The sequence below is a fragment of the Lepisosteus oculatus genome, chromosome 16 (assembly GCF_040954835.1).
Source record: "Lepisosteus oculatus isolate fLepOcu1 chromosome 16, fLepOcu1.hap2, whole genome shotgun sequence".
Taxonomy (NCBI): Eukaryota; Metazoa; Chordata; class Actinopteri; order Semionotiformes; family Lepisosteidae; genus Lepisosteus; species Lepisosteus oculatus.
In genome coordinates, this window is record NC_090711.1 from 8,793,486 (window position 1) to 8,811,954 (window position 18,469).

General features: G+C 38.2%; 1 protein-coding gene across 1 annotated transcript in view; it reads right to left on the reverse strand.

Moving 5' to 3' along the window:
• Nucleotides 1–7,574: 7,574 nt before the first annotated feature.
• bmp7b (bone morphogenetic protein 7b) overlaps nt 7,575–18,469 on the reverse strand; it is a 29,623-nt gene continuing 18,728 nt past the window's right edge. Inside the window, exons 2-7 of the mRNA XM_006639506.3 lie at nt 17,270–17,462; nt 14,082–14,230; nt 12,581–12,778; nt 11,133–11,209; nt 9,703–9,813; nt 7,575–9,484 (exon numbers count right to left, since the gene is read on the reverse strand). Of these exons, the coding sequence (XP_006639569.1) occupies nt 9,335–9,484; nt 9,703–9,813; nt 11,133–11,209; nt 12,581–12,778; nt 14,082–14,230; nt 17,270–17,462 (878 nt within the window). The 3' untranslated portion in view covers nt 7,575–9,334. The remainder of the gene's footprint in view (nt 9,485–9,702; nt 9,814–11,132; nt 11,210–12,580; nt 12,779–14,081; nt 14,231–17,269; nt 17,463–18,469) is intronic.

The window sequence follows — 18,469 nt, forward strand, 5'->3', positions numbered from 1 at the left end:
GTATGTGGGGTTACTTATTTTCAAAAAGGGTGAGTTGAAGAAGTAATCTTTAAGTACCAGGAGGAATGTGTTTGCTCCAAGCTGTCAAAAGGAATGACAGTAAGATTTAAACCCACGAGCAAGATATAATTCCTGGCACTTTTTTAGCTTTATATTTTCCACACTTCTGTTTATTCTGACAGATGTGGCTTTGCCAAATTCTTTCTCTGATCCCCCACCTGCTAAGCTGGAAGAGGTTTAAAAAGAAACTGAGCTAAATGATTTTTCTCCAGATACCCCTCAAAAAAAGTATTGCCTTTTACAGGCTACATGTATTTTACACTACAGTATGCTAGGCACTGAAAAAAAAACTTTTCTTTGTGTGATATACAAACATAAAGCCTTATTATCACTTTATAAATGCTAGATCATTGTGTTTGTTTCTGAATGTATCATGAAATCCATGACATCCAAAGCATTGTTATTTGGTAAGTCGTTTTACACATTGTTCTGCATAGCAGAAGACAGAAATGTGTTTAGGACATTAACAAATGGAAACTAAGCTTTTTAGTGCAATAATAATGCTTTTTTTTGGGGGGTATCTCTGTGTGAAACATAATTTTTAGATCAGACAAATGAATAGCACAGGTCTGTGCTTTATCAACACTGCCCCAGGATTCTTCTGATGTAATTGATATTCTTGTTGTTGTTTTGATGGAGTGTTTGAAATGATAGGATTCAGAGCAATGATCATATTATCATTACTCAGAGACTAAAAGCTAAGTGTGTTCAGCTGTGCTGGACCTGATCTGAAAGGATTTTGTTTCATATCACAGTCCCTGAGTAGTCATCTGCCGAGTTTAAGTACACAAATAAATTTTGCTGGTCGCAAGTGAGCCACTATTGGCTGATCCTTGAGTCCTGGGGAGAGGAGGAACCTTCCCACTGCAATTTGAAGTACTCAAGGGTCAAACAACTGCTCTAGATTTGAATTTGTTTGGTGAGGTAACAATTTAGAACAGGGTAGAGCAAAGCATCTGTACTCAAAAGGCGAGCGTTTTTTTTTCGATCATTTATCTTGAAATCTGCTAATTTGGTGCAGATTAAAAATGAGTGGGGTGAGATTTAGAGCGATGGGAGGGGGGCTTGTCTTTTGGGTGTAGTATATTTGTGCCTCCACATCAACTTTTAGCTGAAGTCATCTTATCACTCTTTTAAACCACTTATCTGTTCCCTCAAATGGAGAGGAAGATTAGCAACAGAGATCCCTGCAAGCATTTTGAAAAATAAGAAGCTGCTACAAGCAAACTGGGAGCCAGCCCTATCCCCAGCAGCCCTGAGCACAGAATGACCTCTAGAGAAGCACATGTTCTGGGTTTGATAGTCTGCGGGTGGCACACTTCACTAATCTGAAACAGACTGCAATAAACAGGATGTAAGCTAGCAACACAGAACATACCAGTATAGCAAGACCCTCCTTCAAGCAGATCTCTCTGCTGCAGAGAAGACGACATTGCTGGTCAATGGCACTGCACCTCAGTCTTACATTTGTATTGGGTTTCCACAAGAGCATAGGATTTCTAACACATTGACTTACAAGCAATTGAAGAAGACATCGGAGAGCTGTAAACATCTTAGTGAGACCATTGTGCTTGTTAAGATGATTACTGTTTTGGTCTGTAAGACTTCTTTGATCTCACTCTTTGAAACCCACATCCATAGCTAGAACTCTGCTAGTGCACACACTAACTTTAATGAAACAATCCATCGTGAATTTACTACTGTTACCAGCAGATTTAGTATCAAAGCAATGGTTCAGGCAGGCAATACAACTACGTTCCCACACAGAACTCAAAGCACACCACATCACTTCCCTTACCCCAAACATCATCACACCACAGATACAAAAATAGCACTCATTTGCTAAGTAACCTATCCACACTCACTACATGGCAAAGAAAGGTATTTAAACTACTGTAATGACTACTGTAATGCTCTACTCGCTCGGGTATCTAAATCTACTCTGAAAAAACTGCAGTATGTCCAAAATTCAGCAGCCAGAACCCTGACCAGGTCTAGTGCAAGTGTTCACATTATTCCTATCCTGGAGTCCTTGTACTGGCTTCCTGTCAAATTCTGTGTAGACTTTAAAATCCTCATGCTCACCTATAAGGCTCTGCATGGCTTGGTACTGACCTGTCTGAACTATTATCACCCTACTCCCCACCTGGCAACCTTCGCTCTTCAAATTCTGCCCTCCTTACTGTCCCCCAAGCCCGTCTACATTGTATGGGTGACAGGGCCTTCTCCTGCTATGCCCCCAAGCTCTGGAACTCTCTCCCCAAGGATATCAGAGAGTCACCTTCTCTAAACTCCTTCAAATCCAGACTCAAAACCCTCTTCTTCAGAAAAGCCTTTACTTAACTGGTTCCATTCTCCACCGCTCAGCTTTTTTTAGTACCACCATCCACGGTCTCCTCTATATATTGTAATTGTGTTTTATCTTGTGTATTCTTATTTATTGTTGTTGTCATCCTGTAAAGTGCTTTGAAAAGCCACCTTTAAAGGCGCTATATAAAATAAAGTTTATAATTATTATTAAAGCTACAATATATCTAGTAATCAATAGTACTGAGTATTTTAATATTCCCGATTTAGGGGTGTTCTTAGTATTATTTTTTTTGCTTAGTTCTTGTTCAAATGTTCTTTGATGTCAAGATGTATTTTTCTGGTCTTCTATGATTCAGACTGTGCCTCTGTCACCCAATTACTGCAGCATGCATTCCTCTTGTAAAAAAGCAATTTTATTACTATTTAATCTTATTCCGTGGCTGTGATGTTTCACTTCTGCTGTCTTTATCTCTCCCCTGTTACGTCCTAAGTCCCAGCTGGTGTAGGCAGCTCTCGGAATTCCAGTTTCTGTCAGTTTTAGATCTAATGTACCATCTTATTTCATGCATACATTGTGCTTGGGTTGAAGGAAAAATGTACCAACACTTGTACCTTTAAAGGTTTGGTACCAAGAAACCAAAAACCAAGAAGATCACAATAGTGCGAGCATTAGAGGAAATTGATTAGGGTTTTACTTACTGTTTCCTCAATATTTGTTCACAATCATGGCTACATTGTTGTCAATTTTACACTGATACTAAAAATCATAGCTTGTACACTATGTTACTGTTATTTGTTACTTTGATGTATAGAACGTTTATGATAATAGAATAAAACAATTAGATGTATGGAGGTAAAAATGCTGTAATCTTTCAAAGCTAAGCTTGATGATGTAGTACAATCAGTAAACAGAAATTCTGTTCTCATCATCTTTTATATTCTGACATTCATAAATGGAAACTAAGCTTTTTAGTGCAATAATAATGCTTTGTTTGTTCCTTTTGTTATTCAATCTAGTTTGCTGCATTGTGGACAAAACATACACATACATGCACAGATCAGGATAGGATTTCATTTTATTTATTGAGCTAGTTTTGTACTAAAACATTATAAAACAGGAGTTGGCAAAATGCTGTGTTTGGCATGTACATCGTTCTCACATGCTCTCAATAAATATTTCTCTTAAATAAGAAAAGTGGTTTCTTTTCAGCAGGAAGATTACTTTTAACATTATGAAATGACCTGAAAATTGTACATAAAGGAGAAGTTTCTATCATTGGTTTTCGCAATGTTTGCATTGGTTGCAAAATCTAATGTTTAGATGTGGCCTAGACTCTAAATGGCCATTGGAAAAGACTACTGAAAAGATCAATTGCTATAATCCTCAAATAAAAACTGACAGACTCTAAAAGAAATTGAGCCCACAATAAGCAAAATCATTCATTTCAGAAGAACTTCCTCCAAGTTCTACTATTGACAAGTAGGATACATGTATTAATCTGTAGTATTGTTATATAACTTAACTGCTTTGTTTCTATTTAGGTTATCAGCTAGTCAAGGATTATAAAAGGAGAGACCTGATCTGAAAAATAAAGAATCTTTTTTGCAAAGGAGTAAAATAAATTAGTTTTCCCTTTCAATTAGTAACTAGGAGCTGATAAAGGAGCTGAAGGTCTTCTTTGGTTCAAAAGGTCAGCCAGTGATTCAAACTAGGAAGATGGAAAATATTTTTATTTGCGATGTTGCTGAATTTGTGAAACTGGTTAAGAGGCCATTCTGTCCTTGGATTCCAATCCCTCATTACGCGTAAAGGCGGCCACACACCAAGTGTAATCCAACAAGAAATATTCAAAGTGAGGGGAAAACTTGAATAGAACCAGATTCAGAAATGACGTAGGTGTAATAACCGCCAATGCCAGTGCAAAGGCCAGGATTAAACTGGAGTGACATAAAAAAAGTCTAATCACATTTTTGCTGTTTCCTTACATGATAACTGTGGAATTGACAGAGGATTCAAAAAGGATTTTAACACAAATGGTCCACAAAGACAGGAAACTGAAAAATAAAATGTCAATATGTAACTTATATGTTGTTTTCAAGCATTGCGATTTGCATTATTTACTTTTACCTGCAAAAAAAGACTGTTTTGTTTTATGATTCATCACCAATGTCTAATGCGTCTAAATCTTGAGATCAATCTCAATGTATGGTATTTTAACAATTCTACCAAGGGCTTTGCATAAACCCATAAAGTAATATTTTACATATTCCACCAAAATGATCAACTATTTCTTGCGTTTTTCTAATTGCAAGCAAGGCTAAATTATTTTAAATGGTTGTTGATTTAAAATCTGTCAGAATCAAAATAACTTGGAACCAGTTTTTGTTTATACACTTTGAGAAGGTGTTTATACTCTTTGAGTCATAGGTGTTCAAAGTTCCGAAAATCTTTTTTTTTTCTTTTTTTGCAGTATTTCAAAAAAGATACGCAAACAAAGGCATACGCATACACACACACCCAAATGTTTTTGACTGGTTGCAAAAGCAGTAATAGCATAAATTCCTTCTGCGGTTATTTTTACATCAGCACATTTTACATCTTGTTGCACTGTTACTATTTTGATTAAGGGGTGTTTAGTCATATTGCTAGAAATGTATTTTTTTACCAGACAAGAAAATTTCATCCCATTCAGAGTGTGATAGCCTTTAGAGTTTGATACAGATTGTGGACAAGATGTTTGACCACTAGACAGGTAACAGATTTAATCCAAATCCTAAACCTAACCCTTGTACTGTATATGGCCAACATCAGAACTCAGAGGAACTCCTTCAATGTTTTAAGTAGAAAATGGCATCTTTAATTTTAAAAAGAGACTGACGAGAAAAATAAAAAAAAATAGGTTTTGGTTTGTGGAACCCAATTTAAGTTGTGCATCTTTCTGAAGCCCAGTGGTAAAGAGCTATGCACCAAAACCTGTTGCACCAATATGCTTCCCTGGCTTAATTTCTGACATTTGGTCCAGACAGATCTTTTCAGAAGGAGGTTATGGTCTGATAAGTAAGGCAGAATGTATGAAGTTAAGACAGGGTTTGCCCAAGAGCACACAAAACAGAACAACAAGGGAGAAACTACCAAACTGAAAAATAAATAGATGATATAAACTTCCCCTTTATGTCTAGATGTGCAAATAAATACATTGTTTTTGTTTTTGTGAAACTATTTACAAAATATCATACAAAGATGAATCTATTACTAGGCGCCACAACCTGACTTTTAAGTCCCAAAAATGTCAAAATCGGATTATAAAAGATTAAAGGCTGAAACTTTTTGAGGAGAAAAAATTGAGAATGAATATATAATTGCTGTGCAGCAATCCATTTCTTTCAATATCTTAGAGACAGTAGAAGGCACTGTGGACCCATGTACAAAAGAAAGTAAACATGTCCTCGTGAAGAAGTAAGCCCTGTATTAAATGAATGTTTACCTAACAATGAAACACTGGACTTTTAAGTCAATGCTTGAAATACTGTATGCAAAAGCACAACAAGGACCACATTTTCAGCTAGTATTTTTAAATGAAGACAGATCCAGAAAAAGATGACCCCAGCTGGCCAGCTCTACTGGGTTCTAGGTCTTGCCTGACTTGTGATCACAGTCAGTAGTGATAGCAAAGAATCTGTGTTACGACTCCAGTGGCTAAAGGAAATAGCGCAAAATCAGTTCAGATTAAATTAGTCTGCTAGTAACACCTGCATAAAAAGGAAGACACTCCTGAATCAAAGTATGGGGTGAAACCACCCATATTTGAGGAATAACTGAGTATAAAGAAAGTAAATGGCATAATTTATGGTTGTTAATAAAATACAGACCTACTGCATACAGATATGACTGATATCTATACCTATACAAACCTTTTACCTAAACAAACAAAGAATTTGTGAATCATAAATCCCCTTAACAAAACTATACTGCTAAAAACCATTCACACCATTCTCAGAAAACATTTTCAATGTTTAGATTTTTTCTGCACTTCAAAATACTGTAATAAAACACCTTCCCTTTCATATAAAGAGTTTGATAAACTGCTTACGTAAACACATTTGGTGGCTTAAGAATTTAAAATATTTTCTTTCATTTATAACTAAATGCTAAGTCAAGATGACACAAAAATTGCTGGTTAAACATATTCGGATAATGGAAGCATTTGGCTTTCAAATTGGTTTAAAACTCAGTGTGTTTGCTAATAAAAATGTTATGGAAAAATTAATAAGATCACACTAAGAAAAATTCTTTGGAATATCAAGGCATTGTTTTATATTCAATAATTTAAAGAACAGACGTGAATGCACTTATGTATATGTCTACGAGGTACAAATTAAACTATGCTTAATACATGCCAAAGTTTGCAAATTGTCCTGAAAGATACAGTAGGACTAATGGGGACTAATGCTACACACACGGTTCTCACAATATCATTCTAGCTTTAAGGCTCTCCTAACTTGTTTGCTCGTCTTCACTGATGAAAAGCAGGTGTGACAAAATGAGCTCCTTCTTATGAAAGCCTACAGCACGCATGTTTTGTCTGAAACAGGGACACCCAGTGAAAGGTGCTGTTATCAATCAAGAGGTAGAAGATGAACTCAAAGGTCAGCAATACCGTTAAACACGTAATAACAATATGATTTTAATCAGTCCCCAATAAAAGCATTCCTTATGCTGTCTCTTCTACAGTAAGTCTTCCCCACACGTGATGTCTGCCATGTCTTTCTTAGTCAGTGGAGCCTATGTACAGCACCATGACACACATGACCACTGCCTTCAAGTACACTTCCCGATATGGTACATCTTCACCAACTTGTCTTCATTAAAATGTACTAAAGTTACACAGGCATGTCATGTAGGTGCGTATCTTTGCCAATGATCCTGTCTAAACACATCTTTTGAGGACTTTTACTATTTTTGTCTGGGGATTTTCTGGGACTAAGCATCTGAAGGAAAAAGACTGGAAGACTTTAAAATCAGTGCATGTGACTAAACAATGCAAAATTACCTGATAAAAAAAACACAAAGGCAAAAAAAGACTGAAAAATAAAGAAAGTTGACTTGTTAAAAGAATATCTCAAATCTTTTGACTTATTTGTTTGATAAAACCAAGAAATATTTTTTGTTCCAGTGAAGGACTACAACATATTTGGAGAAAAGGAAACAAAACATCGACCTACAAAAGGTGGACGTTGATTAAAAAAGAGCAAATCGGTTTGCAAGCAATAATAGATGACAATGAGGGAACACAAAATCTGAGGAAAATGGTGTGAATACTTTTTTCTTACTATAGTTCTGTTAATATAAATTTTGATTTACAAGAACCTTGTCTTTTTATTTAAACATACATATACTACCATTAGGTTTTCTGTAATTGCACTCCCGAAATAAAAAATTAATTATGATTTTCAGTTTTTGTTTTTTCAGGGAAATTTAAGGATATGAAATATTTATGCGATAAATACCATTTAAAAGTCTGGTGACACTGTGTAGAGACACAGTGAAGTTAGTGAAGAAAATGATATTGTTCATTGTTCACTATAATCCCTGTGTTCACTAATATCAGTATCAATCTGTATCCCTAAACAGACAACTGTTTTCTCTGCTACAATATACTGCAGACATTCATGACATCCTAATGCAAGCTCTGTTTGCTAGGAAAGATGAACAACGGTGCAATTTGTCTGATGCCTGATTAAAGTGATTAATATTCTTTAACACATTAAATATGTTGACTATGCTAAATACTTTTACTTTGTTCTATTTTAAAGTCTTGAAAACATCTATAGAGGACTTGGGGAAGCTATTGGTGATTCATGGACTGCTACTCTTGGCACCCCTGAACACCTATGCATTTCCTCTTTTAAAAAGTGTAACATATATTGATGATGAAAATGTCTGTTTAAGTTTTGTAAGTGGGATAGCTGGGAAACAGATACTCCTAAAACTAGGAGAGCTGTATAACAGCAGAGGAGATGTGTTGCCTCATACAGTAAATGTTAGTATACATATCTGAACTGCTGCTTAACTTGTGTAAAAAGGTTTAACTTTTAAATATCTACAATAATTCAAAGAAAGTGATTGTGCATTCAGTGGAACCTACATTTTTAATATGCAGGCCCTCCCATTTGTCATATCAGGCAAAACACAAACCTTATCCAGTTATACAACTATCTGAGAAAGAGGATACATTGGTCTGCCATCACTCTTTGGAGTCAATATTACTAAGGAGGAGTCAATTTCCTGTACAGGGACACAAAGATATTAGGAAATTAAATGATTCCAGTACAGAAGAATTAATAACATTGTTCTTTTTATCAGCCTTTGTATGGTGTTTCCAAATATTGAAAAGTAATATAGGTATAAATATACTATATAAATTAATGTAGTGTATAATTGTTAATGTTTCCTCAGTGTGTTTCATAAGTGTGGAGTTTTTTTGGACGTTTTATAGGTGTAGTGGGAGGAATATAATAGACTGGTTTAAAGAGTGGGATGCAGCTATTGTAAAGGGACAACTGCCCTCTCAATTAACCACTAACCACAATGGAAATGAACTCATCCGTGTAGAAAGATAAAGAATGTGGTGGTTCATTCTCAGCACCTAGGAGTGCATTCTCCCCCCCTTCCCACCCCATCATGACTCTTGCTGTTGCCTAAAACGCAAGATGTCTGGAGGAGATTCGGAAAGCTAAGGGACAAGAACGTCCGTAGTCTTTCGCTCCGGCCCGGGTGACTGTATATGAAGGCTACTTGCTTTAGTTTAGTTTGCCTGCTACACATTTCCATGAGGGAAATGCTGGGATTGCAAACCACAGTTGTAGTCCCTTTGAGAGAAGCCATTTGATGTTACAGAGTCTGTTGGTTCCCCTGCACCTCTGTCCTCCCTCTTGTCCTTCTTGGCCAAAGCTTGAGAGGTCACTAGTGGCACCCACAGGCCCGCACCACCATATTGCGGTATTTCTTCAGAATGACATTGGAGCTGTCATCAAAGTAGAGCACGGAGATAGCGTGGAGCTGAGTTGGGGCACAGCAGGGTTTAGGCACAAGTTTAGGATTAATGAAGTGAACCTGTGGAAGACAAAGAATTAAATGAAGCACCATTAGTTTAACAGGATTATCTCTGGCCCCCTGAAAACCAGAGTATAATTCATCTTGATGGTGAAGGGGAATGTTTTTTTGCCTTCTGAAGACTTCTGTATTCAACACTGAAAGGGAGAGAAGTGTTAGTTCAACCTGAAATCTTTTGTTTAGTGCTGTGTGTCACAGAAGAGATGATTGTTACTCACCAGTGTTTGTACTATGGCGTGGTTGGTAGCATTCATGTAGGAGTTGAGAGGAAAAGCACACTCTCCTTCGCAGTAATATGCAGCATATCCCTCTGGAGCAATAATCCAGTCCTGAAGAGAAAGGGCAATATACTATATAACCATTCCCCACATATCTAAGATAATTGTTTTTCTTCTGTTCATTAGGTGACCCTACTAACATCCCCTACTATCTTATATCTCCAAAATCCTCTGAAGAATTACTCAGGAATTCATAACATAATAAAGGTTATAAATTAAAATCCCATCTACCTTTTTGGTTTCTAGTAGCTAATTAATCTGGGACTTGTCAAGCCATTTCCTAAATGAAGTGATGTAGTACTGGGTCATACAAAATATATGTTTTTGTTCTATTATGATCCTAGCACGCATGGAGTTACTGAAAATAAAACAAATTGTACTTATCATTCATATTTAGCTTGGGGTCATAAATGCAAAGTGCTTGACTGTAAGGCAGACTTTGGCTTTGCTGTCCCTATGCTTTTGGTGGACATTGTTCACTACATAGAAATAGATACCAATGGACAACTCTAATACAAATGTATTTTATTCCAAACTAAAACATAAAGCCTATCTGATATAAATGCAAACATATATAATCTTGATAGTATGCAAATGGTAACCTTTATTTGCTTATATGAAATTATACCGTGTGCTGGATTCTGAAGAGGAATTCAATTAAAACAGCACAATGGAGTGAAAGCGCAGTTTACATTCATAGCAGGCAGTCCAGTTTCAATCGTCGGTTTCCCTTCAGGTTTAGCTATTAAGAAATAGTTCTCATTCAGAAACGTTTCAGTTCATGTACCTTTTGAGTACAACGTGATGTAACATTCTTGGAGTTTGGAAGTGCTAGCTAGAGGAAGATGTGTACTGTGGCCGGACGTCACTGACTGACATACTACACAATAAGCAGGATTCTGTCATAATTTTAATACCTTTTAGGAGTGGATTACAAGTCGTAACAGATGCTGCATTTTGTGTCTTCATAGCATCACCACTGAACAGTGAAGTTTAAGCAAGATAAAAATTCATCAGGCCATGCCAACACAAATGAACCAGCAGTACAATAGTGGCAAAATAGGAGTTATTGGCCTCCAAACAGGCAAAAACTATTTTTTCACAGCATAACGGGAATAGTAAAAAATAGTAGATGATTTTCTCTTCTCTTTTGAGGGGGAATCCCCTATGGCTGTTCACTAAATATTGCCCATTATGTAGATATACAGAGAGTGTTCATTAAGGGCTGCTTCAGAAAACCCGTTCCGTCAGTGTTTTTATAGCTAACACCGACTAACGCTAACACTGCTGCAAGAAGGGAAAGAAAGATGAAAGCCCGGCGAGGGGAGAAGGGAGGGTGCGGGAAGAATGTGGAGGTGTGAGAGTGGTACCTGCCATCCCAGATCTCGAAAGCTGACGTAAAGTTCGTGTTTCTTGCAGGCCTGCTTCTGGTCCGCGCTGCTGTTCTCTGAGGTCGGAAGAGAACAAACGGGAGGAGTTAAGCAGAGAGACAGGGATTCCCACAGAGGCTAAAGCCCTTTGAATCAGAGAGAAGGTCTCCCAATATGCTCCACATCTGTCAATGAGAGTTTCACATTTTAACGCACACATCAAATCCGACTAGTGGGACATTCCCACTGATTTCCATATCTCGTTCAGAATACCAGTGAGACACAGGTTTAACCTCCAGCTTGTATTCTTCCCCTGTAGAACTGGGGAAAGCAAGCTCGTGTGACCAATGGTGTGATGTGGTCCCTGACCTGGTATGCATTTTGAATAATTAGTAGCAAGCACCTTTTAACTCCCTGCCCAACAAACCTGTATAAGCAGGTATATTGCATTGAGAACAGCTGTGAGTCCACAGAAGTGCACAGTTACTGATTGTATGTTAGCTATACACTACTCTATGAAACACTGAAACAGTGGACTAAAAGGAATGTGGTTCGAAACCATAAAAGTTGCTATTACTTTATACAAATAGCTTTATCCATATCATATATATATACCTTGAAGTCTTGAATACTGCAGAGGATATTATGAAAACCCTTTTCCGATTTTAAACTGATGTTTATGAATTGAAAATAAGGGAAAGTAGTTAATCTTATTCGGCACAAATATCACTATCTTGAACTGATACCTGTGGAGTTATGAAGAAATGAGGTGTAATTAAGTGCTAAAATGCAGTGATGTTTAACAATTTTTATTTATAGGTGACCAGTGTGCTGAGTTTAAGCACTTGTAAAAGTTCGATCTGATCTTCTTTGATATGCTAATTTGATGTTCTCTCAGTGTCTTTGCCTCACAAAATCCTGGTGCCGACAACTATTTAGGACTTCACAGGAAATGAGGCCTTCAGCTCTCACCCTTAACACCACTCTTATTAGCATAACAGATACTTTCTAAAGTGTAGGCCCTTTTCACTTCTCGCTTTAATCTAAATTGTATTTTTGTTCATTTATGACCACAAGACACAGAACAAAACACAGTGCCACACTTTATTTTAAAGCAGGCACATTGTAATTTAATGTTGGCGTTTAGCTTCAGCCTTAACTATTATTATTATTTATTAATTACTGGTTATTTCATTTGAGTAGTGGATTCTATGATATGCTTGTCAAGAACTAGGAATTTTCTAAGGATATGATCTGAGGCTTCTAAAAAGCAGGACAAGTAGACAGAACCCCAGGTTTAGTCCTTTAGTTCAGCAAATTCTGTACAGTAGGTCAACAGACGTTGATTTGACACAAATCAACAAAAACACAGGTAGGTTTTGTCAAGTAGGAGCACAGGTACTGTATGATTGAAAACCGGAGGGTGCTGTTATAGATGACCACACTACCTGCCATGTTAGAGACACGCAGAGCTTCCTGTCCTTTGGGGTTTTTGGAGCGGTTGGAGCTGCGCTGCTTGCTGTTGACTGAGCGAATGCTGCGGATGTGCACCTCGGTGGCTTTGAAGAAGGCCACCATGAAAGGCTGTTTGCTCTGAGGGCCACTGCGGCCAATCAGCCCTGCAACCCTGGGATTCAGACTCTGGCCTGGGAGACAAAGAGACACTGAAAGGCTGGACCTCGTCTTTTCTTCCAAGCGCAAACGAGCACGTGTTTGTGAGGCGAACAAAAAAACAACAATGTGCAGGTTTATGGAATAAGAGGAATGCACATGAGGATTCGTTTTCCAAGCTCACAGCTAATATGATAAAATCATAAGGCCTAACCTCCAGTACCCTTTTAAATAAAGTGGATTTCTATTAATCTTGGTTCACCTTCCACATCTACAAGGGAAGGGGCGGCACAGAACTGTCTTTTCTGTCTTGCTTTGAATCAAAGGACTGGGTCAGGGCTCCACAGAGTGAGTGAGAGGCAGGAATGCTGTTAAACCTGAATGAGTGTAGCACAGCCCCATCCCCCCCGGTCAGACACTTTGAGTGGGGTGAGTCTGTGGAGTGTGAATTGCATGTGTGTGGTGTGTTCACCTTTTACTAGACAAATCGCAAACGAAAAGCAGGATTGTCTGCTATTCTCCTATGCCAGACATTGAAAATTATGTGCTTTTTTCTAACCATCTAGACTCCATATGCATTTATACTGTACATCAATGCAGAAGGAAATAAAGGACTTTATCTAGTTTAATAACAAAGGTGAGTTTAGACAACTATACGCAGTAAACTAAAACTTTTGATTTGTCATTCGATATACCATGCTTAAAATATTATCAAAATAAATCTCATAAGAGATTGAAACATACGCAATACAAATGAAATTAACATCTTCTTGCCTGCTCACACTCAATCGCCCTTTTCTTCTACATATCAATAGCTTCCTTTTTTCTCTAAAGTACAATTTCTATGTATGTATGTTTTTCTGAAATAGTACTTTGCACCAATGGTTATATAGGTATTTTCCACTAAACTAGTCTTTGATTTAAAAAAAATCATATTGAATTCTAAAAGTTTTAATACCTATATCATTTTATTTGATGAATATAGTATTAAGTAGTGATGTTCATCAAAATGTCAATCGTTTAGCACATATATCTTTCTGAAATGCAAGAATATTCAAAAGTAATACCTGCCATTTCCCAATAAGTAGTTTTTTGAGTCATCGTTAAATTTATATTTGCATTAAATAATGCAATAAAATGTGTATTACATTATGGAAGCAATAAGGAATCGTAACATTGGCATGCTGACATACAAGAACAAGTTCCCATGCAGACAGCTAAGCATATAAAATGGGTAAGTAAAATGTTGCCTTAACTGGCCTGTTGAAGCAACTGGATGGTGGAAACTCTCCACTGAAGCCAGCTCCTCTGCTCATGAGCACAGGACAGGTAACTTACCATCCAAAGTCTCCAGTGCCAGCTGCAGACCCAGGTTACGCCCAGGGTTCAGTACCCAGTGGTTACTGGTGGCAGTTATATCAAATACCAGCCAGCCTTCTTCTGCCGCCCAGATCACCCGGGAGTCCAAGAGGAAGAGGTCAGATTCCCTGTGGCAAAAACATATACAGTACATTAGAAATCCTGCCATATTTCTAAAGGATTTCCTCACTATGAAACACACAGCTCAATTTAAGGAAGACGGCAGAAGGGAGTAAGCCTAAAGGATTTTTTTTATGTTGGTCTACATAGGTATGAATGAATACTTGCAAAAATTAGAGTAAAAACAAACATTTCTGTCTAGCAGCATTACAACATTACAAAAGGTTTGAACAATAGTCCAAAGAAGCTGAATTGTACAGTAATTAAAATTGTAATTAGTTGGTGATTTATGGTCATATGTGAATGCATAAAATACTATGTCTTTTATGATGGGATAATCGATGATAACTGAAAGGCAGAAATTCTAGCCACTGTGCCACTGTGATGCCTGTCACACTCTCCTATTACCAATAAAATGTAATCAGCCAAGTTTCAAGACTGTGCATGTTTGAGGGAGGCGTATAAGCAGTTTAATCTTCTATATCTGATGCTATTCTACCAAAAAAAGAGAAAGAGGATATCAGAGAAAGAGGTAGCATTAGAGACTGTAACGCTGAAGCAAAAACCACAAGAGAAATATGAACTGTAGATAAGGCATTTCAAAAATATTAACACTGGTACGTGGGAACCCTTATAGACCAGTCAAACAGAAATATTAAATAAATCACTGGAAACCATCATACCAAAAGGCAAGAACAGCAGAAAAGGAGATAATAAAAATCTCAGAGAAAGTGTGATGCTGAAGAAGTCACCATAAAAAACAAAAACAAAAACGGTGCAGACAATTCTGCTTAAGAAACAGGAAGTGAAGACAGGACATTGGCAGAGAGTTGAAAGGAACTGTAGGAAGTTCTGATGGGAACAAAATGAGGGAAAGAAGGACAGGAGACGGGGAAGCAGATAGTGAGAAAGATGGAACGATAACACCAGACGGAGAACCAGCGTTTCAGGCCCACCCAGGGGAGCACTTCATTACCCTAATTGAGAATAATGTGTTTCTAAATAGCTGTTGGTTTCACAGCGAACAAGCAGCGTCACAATAAATCAATGGGAGGAATTCTGGGGGAGTGCCTCAGTGAAAACACAGCCAGGGAGATGGAACTGCTGTGGCAAACAAGGAATTTCACCTCGTCTTTGACACTGCTCAGCATCTTGCCAAAGCGCACAGAGCCATAGACTGTGCTCAACAAAAGCCTCGTGTTGGATAATCTGACTGACACGCCTGTAACACGCTCTTATGACTCCCTTTATGAAGACTATACTTTTATTGATTTTTCTATTGAAAGAGTGAAAGGTCTGTTTTGGAGACGACGTTGTTTTCCCACAGATGTTTTTTGTTGTTTTGATTTTCTTTTTCATGCAGAAAAGGAAATAGTTGAGCGTGTTTTCTCTGTAGGGAGTGTAACCAGCTTTTCCAAGGGCCTGTGAGGATGAGTTACAGGTCTCTCGCAGGGCGGTATGTCTGGCTCACACCAGTCCCTCTGCTTGGGCACTGCAGCTTTGACAAACAATGGAATCTTTGAGGAGGAAACCACAGCTTTTGTCAGTGCAGATGGAAGGTAAAATAATTGCCCCTGTGGATTAACATTACCCGTTCCTGTCAGCTCTGTTTCACTGTAAAAAAAAGGCAATGAAACTTAAGAAAAGGTTGTGTAACATGACACCCACTGCAGTCTGGGCAAACAAGATGCTTCTTAACTAGGGAACTCTGAGCACTTTTGACCTTAAAGCAGAACCTCCTAGCCCAAACCCACCCTTTTTTAAAAAAAAAATCTCTGGGGCTCCCAAACAGTTCAAATAGTTGTTTCCATTCAGGATTACCTCTATAAACCAGGCAAAGCCATTAGCTGACTGAGACCTTAACCTCCCATAAAGCACCCCACACCTGTCCAAGTGCTGTCTTGACTTAACCTGGGTTTGGTGTGCAATGGTGAAAGCAATGCATCACCGGACTGACAGTGTGTAAAACAACAAAGGGGCCTGACAAGTGCAGATTTCTAAACAAAGTGTACATCATCCTCATCACCCCTGTGTTGTGCCATTTGAGATTAGGGAGATACAAGACGAAACATACTTTAACGTAAGACGTTTATAACACTACATGACAAGGGATGGGGGAATTCATACAGAATATGTCGACCTTTAAGCACACAAAATAAAAACAAAATAAAATTGAGAAACCTGAAAACCTATTAGTAGGTCTCTGTAGTTCCACACACCTGAAATGCAGTCTTGATAGCACCACAGCTACCGCTGAATGAGTCTTATATCCAATAAGTGGAAGGAGAAATTGTCATAGTAAATTCAAATAGCACAGCAAAGATAGAATACAGTCCTAGAGGAAAAGAGGTCTGCACCCTGGTACGAGACATGCAAGGATCACAAGTCTGGACATCGTCCAAATAAAAAATAATTTGCTATTTTGGTAGTTTCTAATTTTAAGTATGCCAGTACCATAAGAGCATGATGCTTAAGGAAATTACATCTAGGCACCAGGTAACTTTTCATTCTAGGTTTGACATCTGGTCTTGTTTGGAATGCCTTAAAACTTATAAGTGTCTTTTTCATTCTTGTTATAACCAATTCATATAAACAAAGTTTGTTTTTAGCAAATTTCCTTTAAAATGTATTTGCTTTATTTCTCTTGTCGACTGAAACTTAATAAATCTGCCAAAATGAAGCTTGCCAAATGCTTCTTGCATATACGTAGTCCTGAAAATTTGTTATAATTAGGTGTGTTGATGTTTTCAGCTGGCCGTAGTGTCAGTGAAATTGATTAATTTGTGGTGAGATTTTTAAATTAGCTTCTACCTCTCTTTTTCCATTGCACTCACTGTGGAAGTCCGGTCAGCTATAAAAAAAAATCAAGATTTTTATTCCAGACTGAGTCCAAAGATGTTGCCTTTGTGTCATCAGCTTGCTGTACGTAAAATGTGCGTTGTGGTTTCTATGTTGATTTGGGGGTGCAATCCGATCAGAATACTTGGCTCAACACCATCAAGAACACGACAAACATATTTAGGAGATCAACCGAGATCACAACTAACCTGTCCGAATGCTCCTCCAGCACCTGGTAGATGCTGATGCGGAAGGTCTCGTTGTCGAAGTGCTCGTGGATGACGTCCTTGTAGATGCGGAACTCAGCCGCTGTGACGGCCTCTCCCTCAGGGATGCGAGACAGATCGAACCGGAACTCTCTGTGGTGGCGTCGCACTGACAGGAACTCCTTGTCGTGCTCAACTGGGGACCACAGACAAGACTGCAGTTTAGTCGTGGCACCAGGTTTTTGCCACAGCTTTTTGACACACCTGAGTTGTAAGATATTTGTTGACGCCCTGCCGCTACGTTCGATGTGCGACTCTTCTGGCAATCGAAAAACCTGCATTTGTAAAGAGTCTCTTAAACCCCTTAGCATGCCAAAAAATAATCTTACTATAGGTAGCTGCAGTATTTTTTTTTAATTGCTGGACATTATATGTTTGTAAGTAAGGTCAGTGCGAAGGCGCATGCTTTAAGAGTATACGCTGCACAGCCTCAGGCAAAGTACATGAGCCCTTAGAGCAGTGTCTGGACAAGGGATGTGGAAATTCTCAGCTCCATGCAGTGTGAAAAATATTTTGTTGTTGCCCATAAAGTGTCTAATTTCTGCACAAGTATCCAGCGTTCTCTTTTGTACCAGAGCAACTGTAACAATACTTGTTCTAATCAACATGTGGATTGATCAATCTGGTTCTCAAGAAACACAACTAAGTGTAAGCAGCTGTTGCAATGAATCATGGGGTTCATTAATATGAATTACCTATGGCCATTTCAAAACATAAGAAATAGTTAATATGAACAAAACAGCCGTCCATGTTGTCTGCAATGAGTTGAGTCAGTTGAAGCTAAATTAAAAGCCTCTCAGAACGTTCTGCTTTCTAGCAATTTGAAACAGTCACAAGTGCTTAGATTTGCAATGATACTTCTAATTTCATCCATCCGTTTTCATACAATTCATACAATTCAGGGTGGCTGGGGATCTAGACACCCCAATACCAAGCAATGGATACAAGGCAGGGCCCATCTCAAGCCAGACACAGACACACACACTCACATCAGGGCCAACTTTCCCAGAAGCCAGTTAACTCACCAGTATGTCTTTGGACTGTGGCAGGAAACCGGAGCAACCCACATGGATACGGGGAGAACATACAAACTCCATACAGATCGCATGCCAGGAATTGAATCCAGGGCCCCAGTGTTGCAAG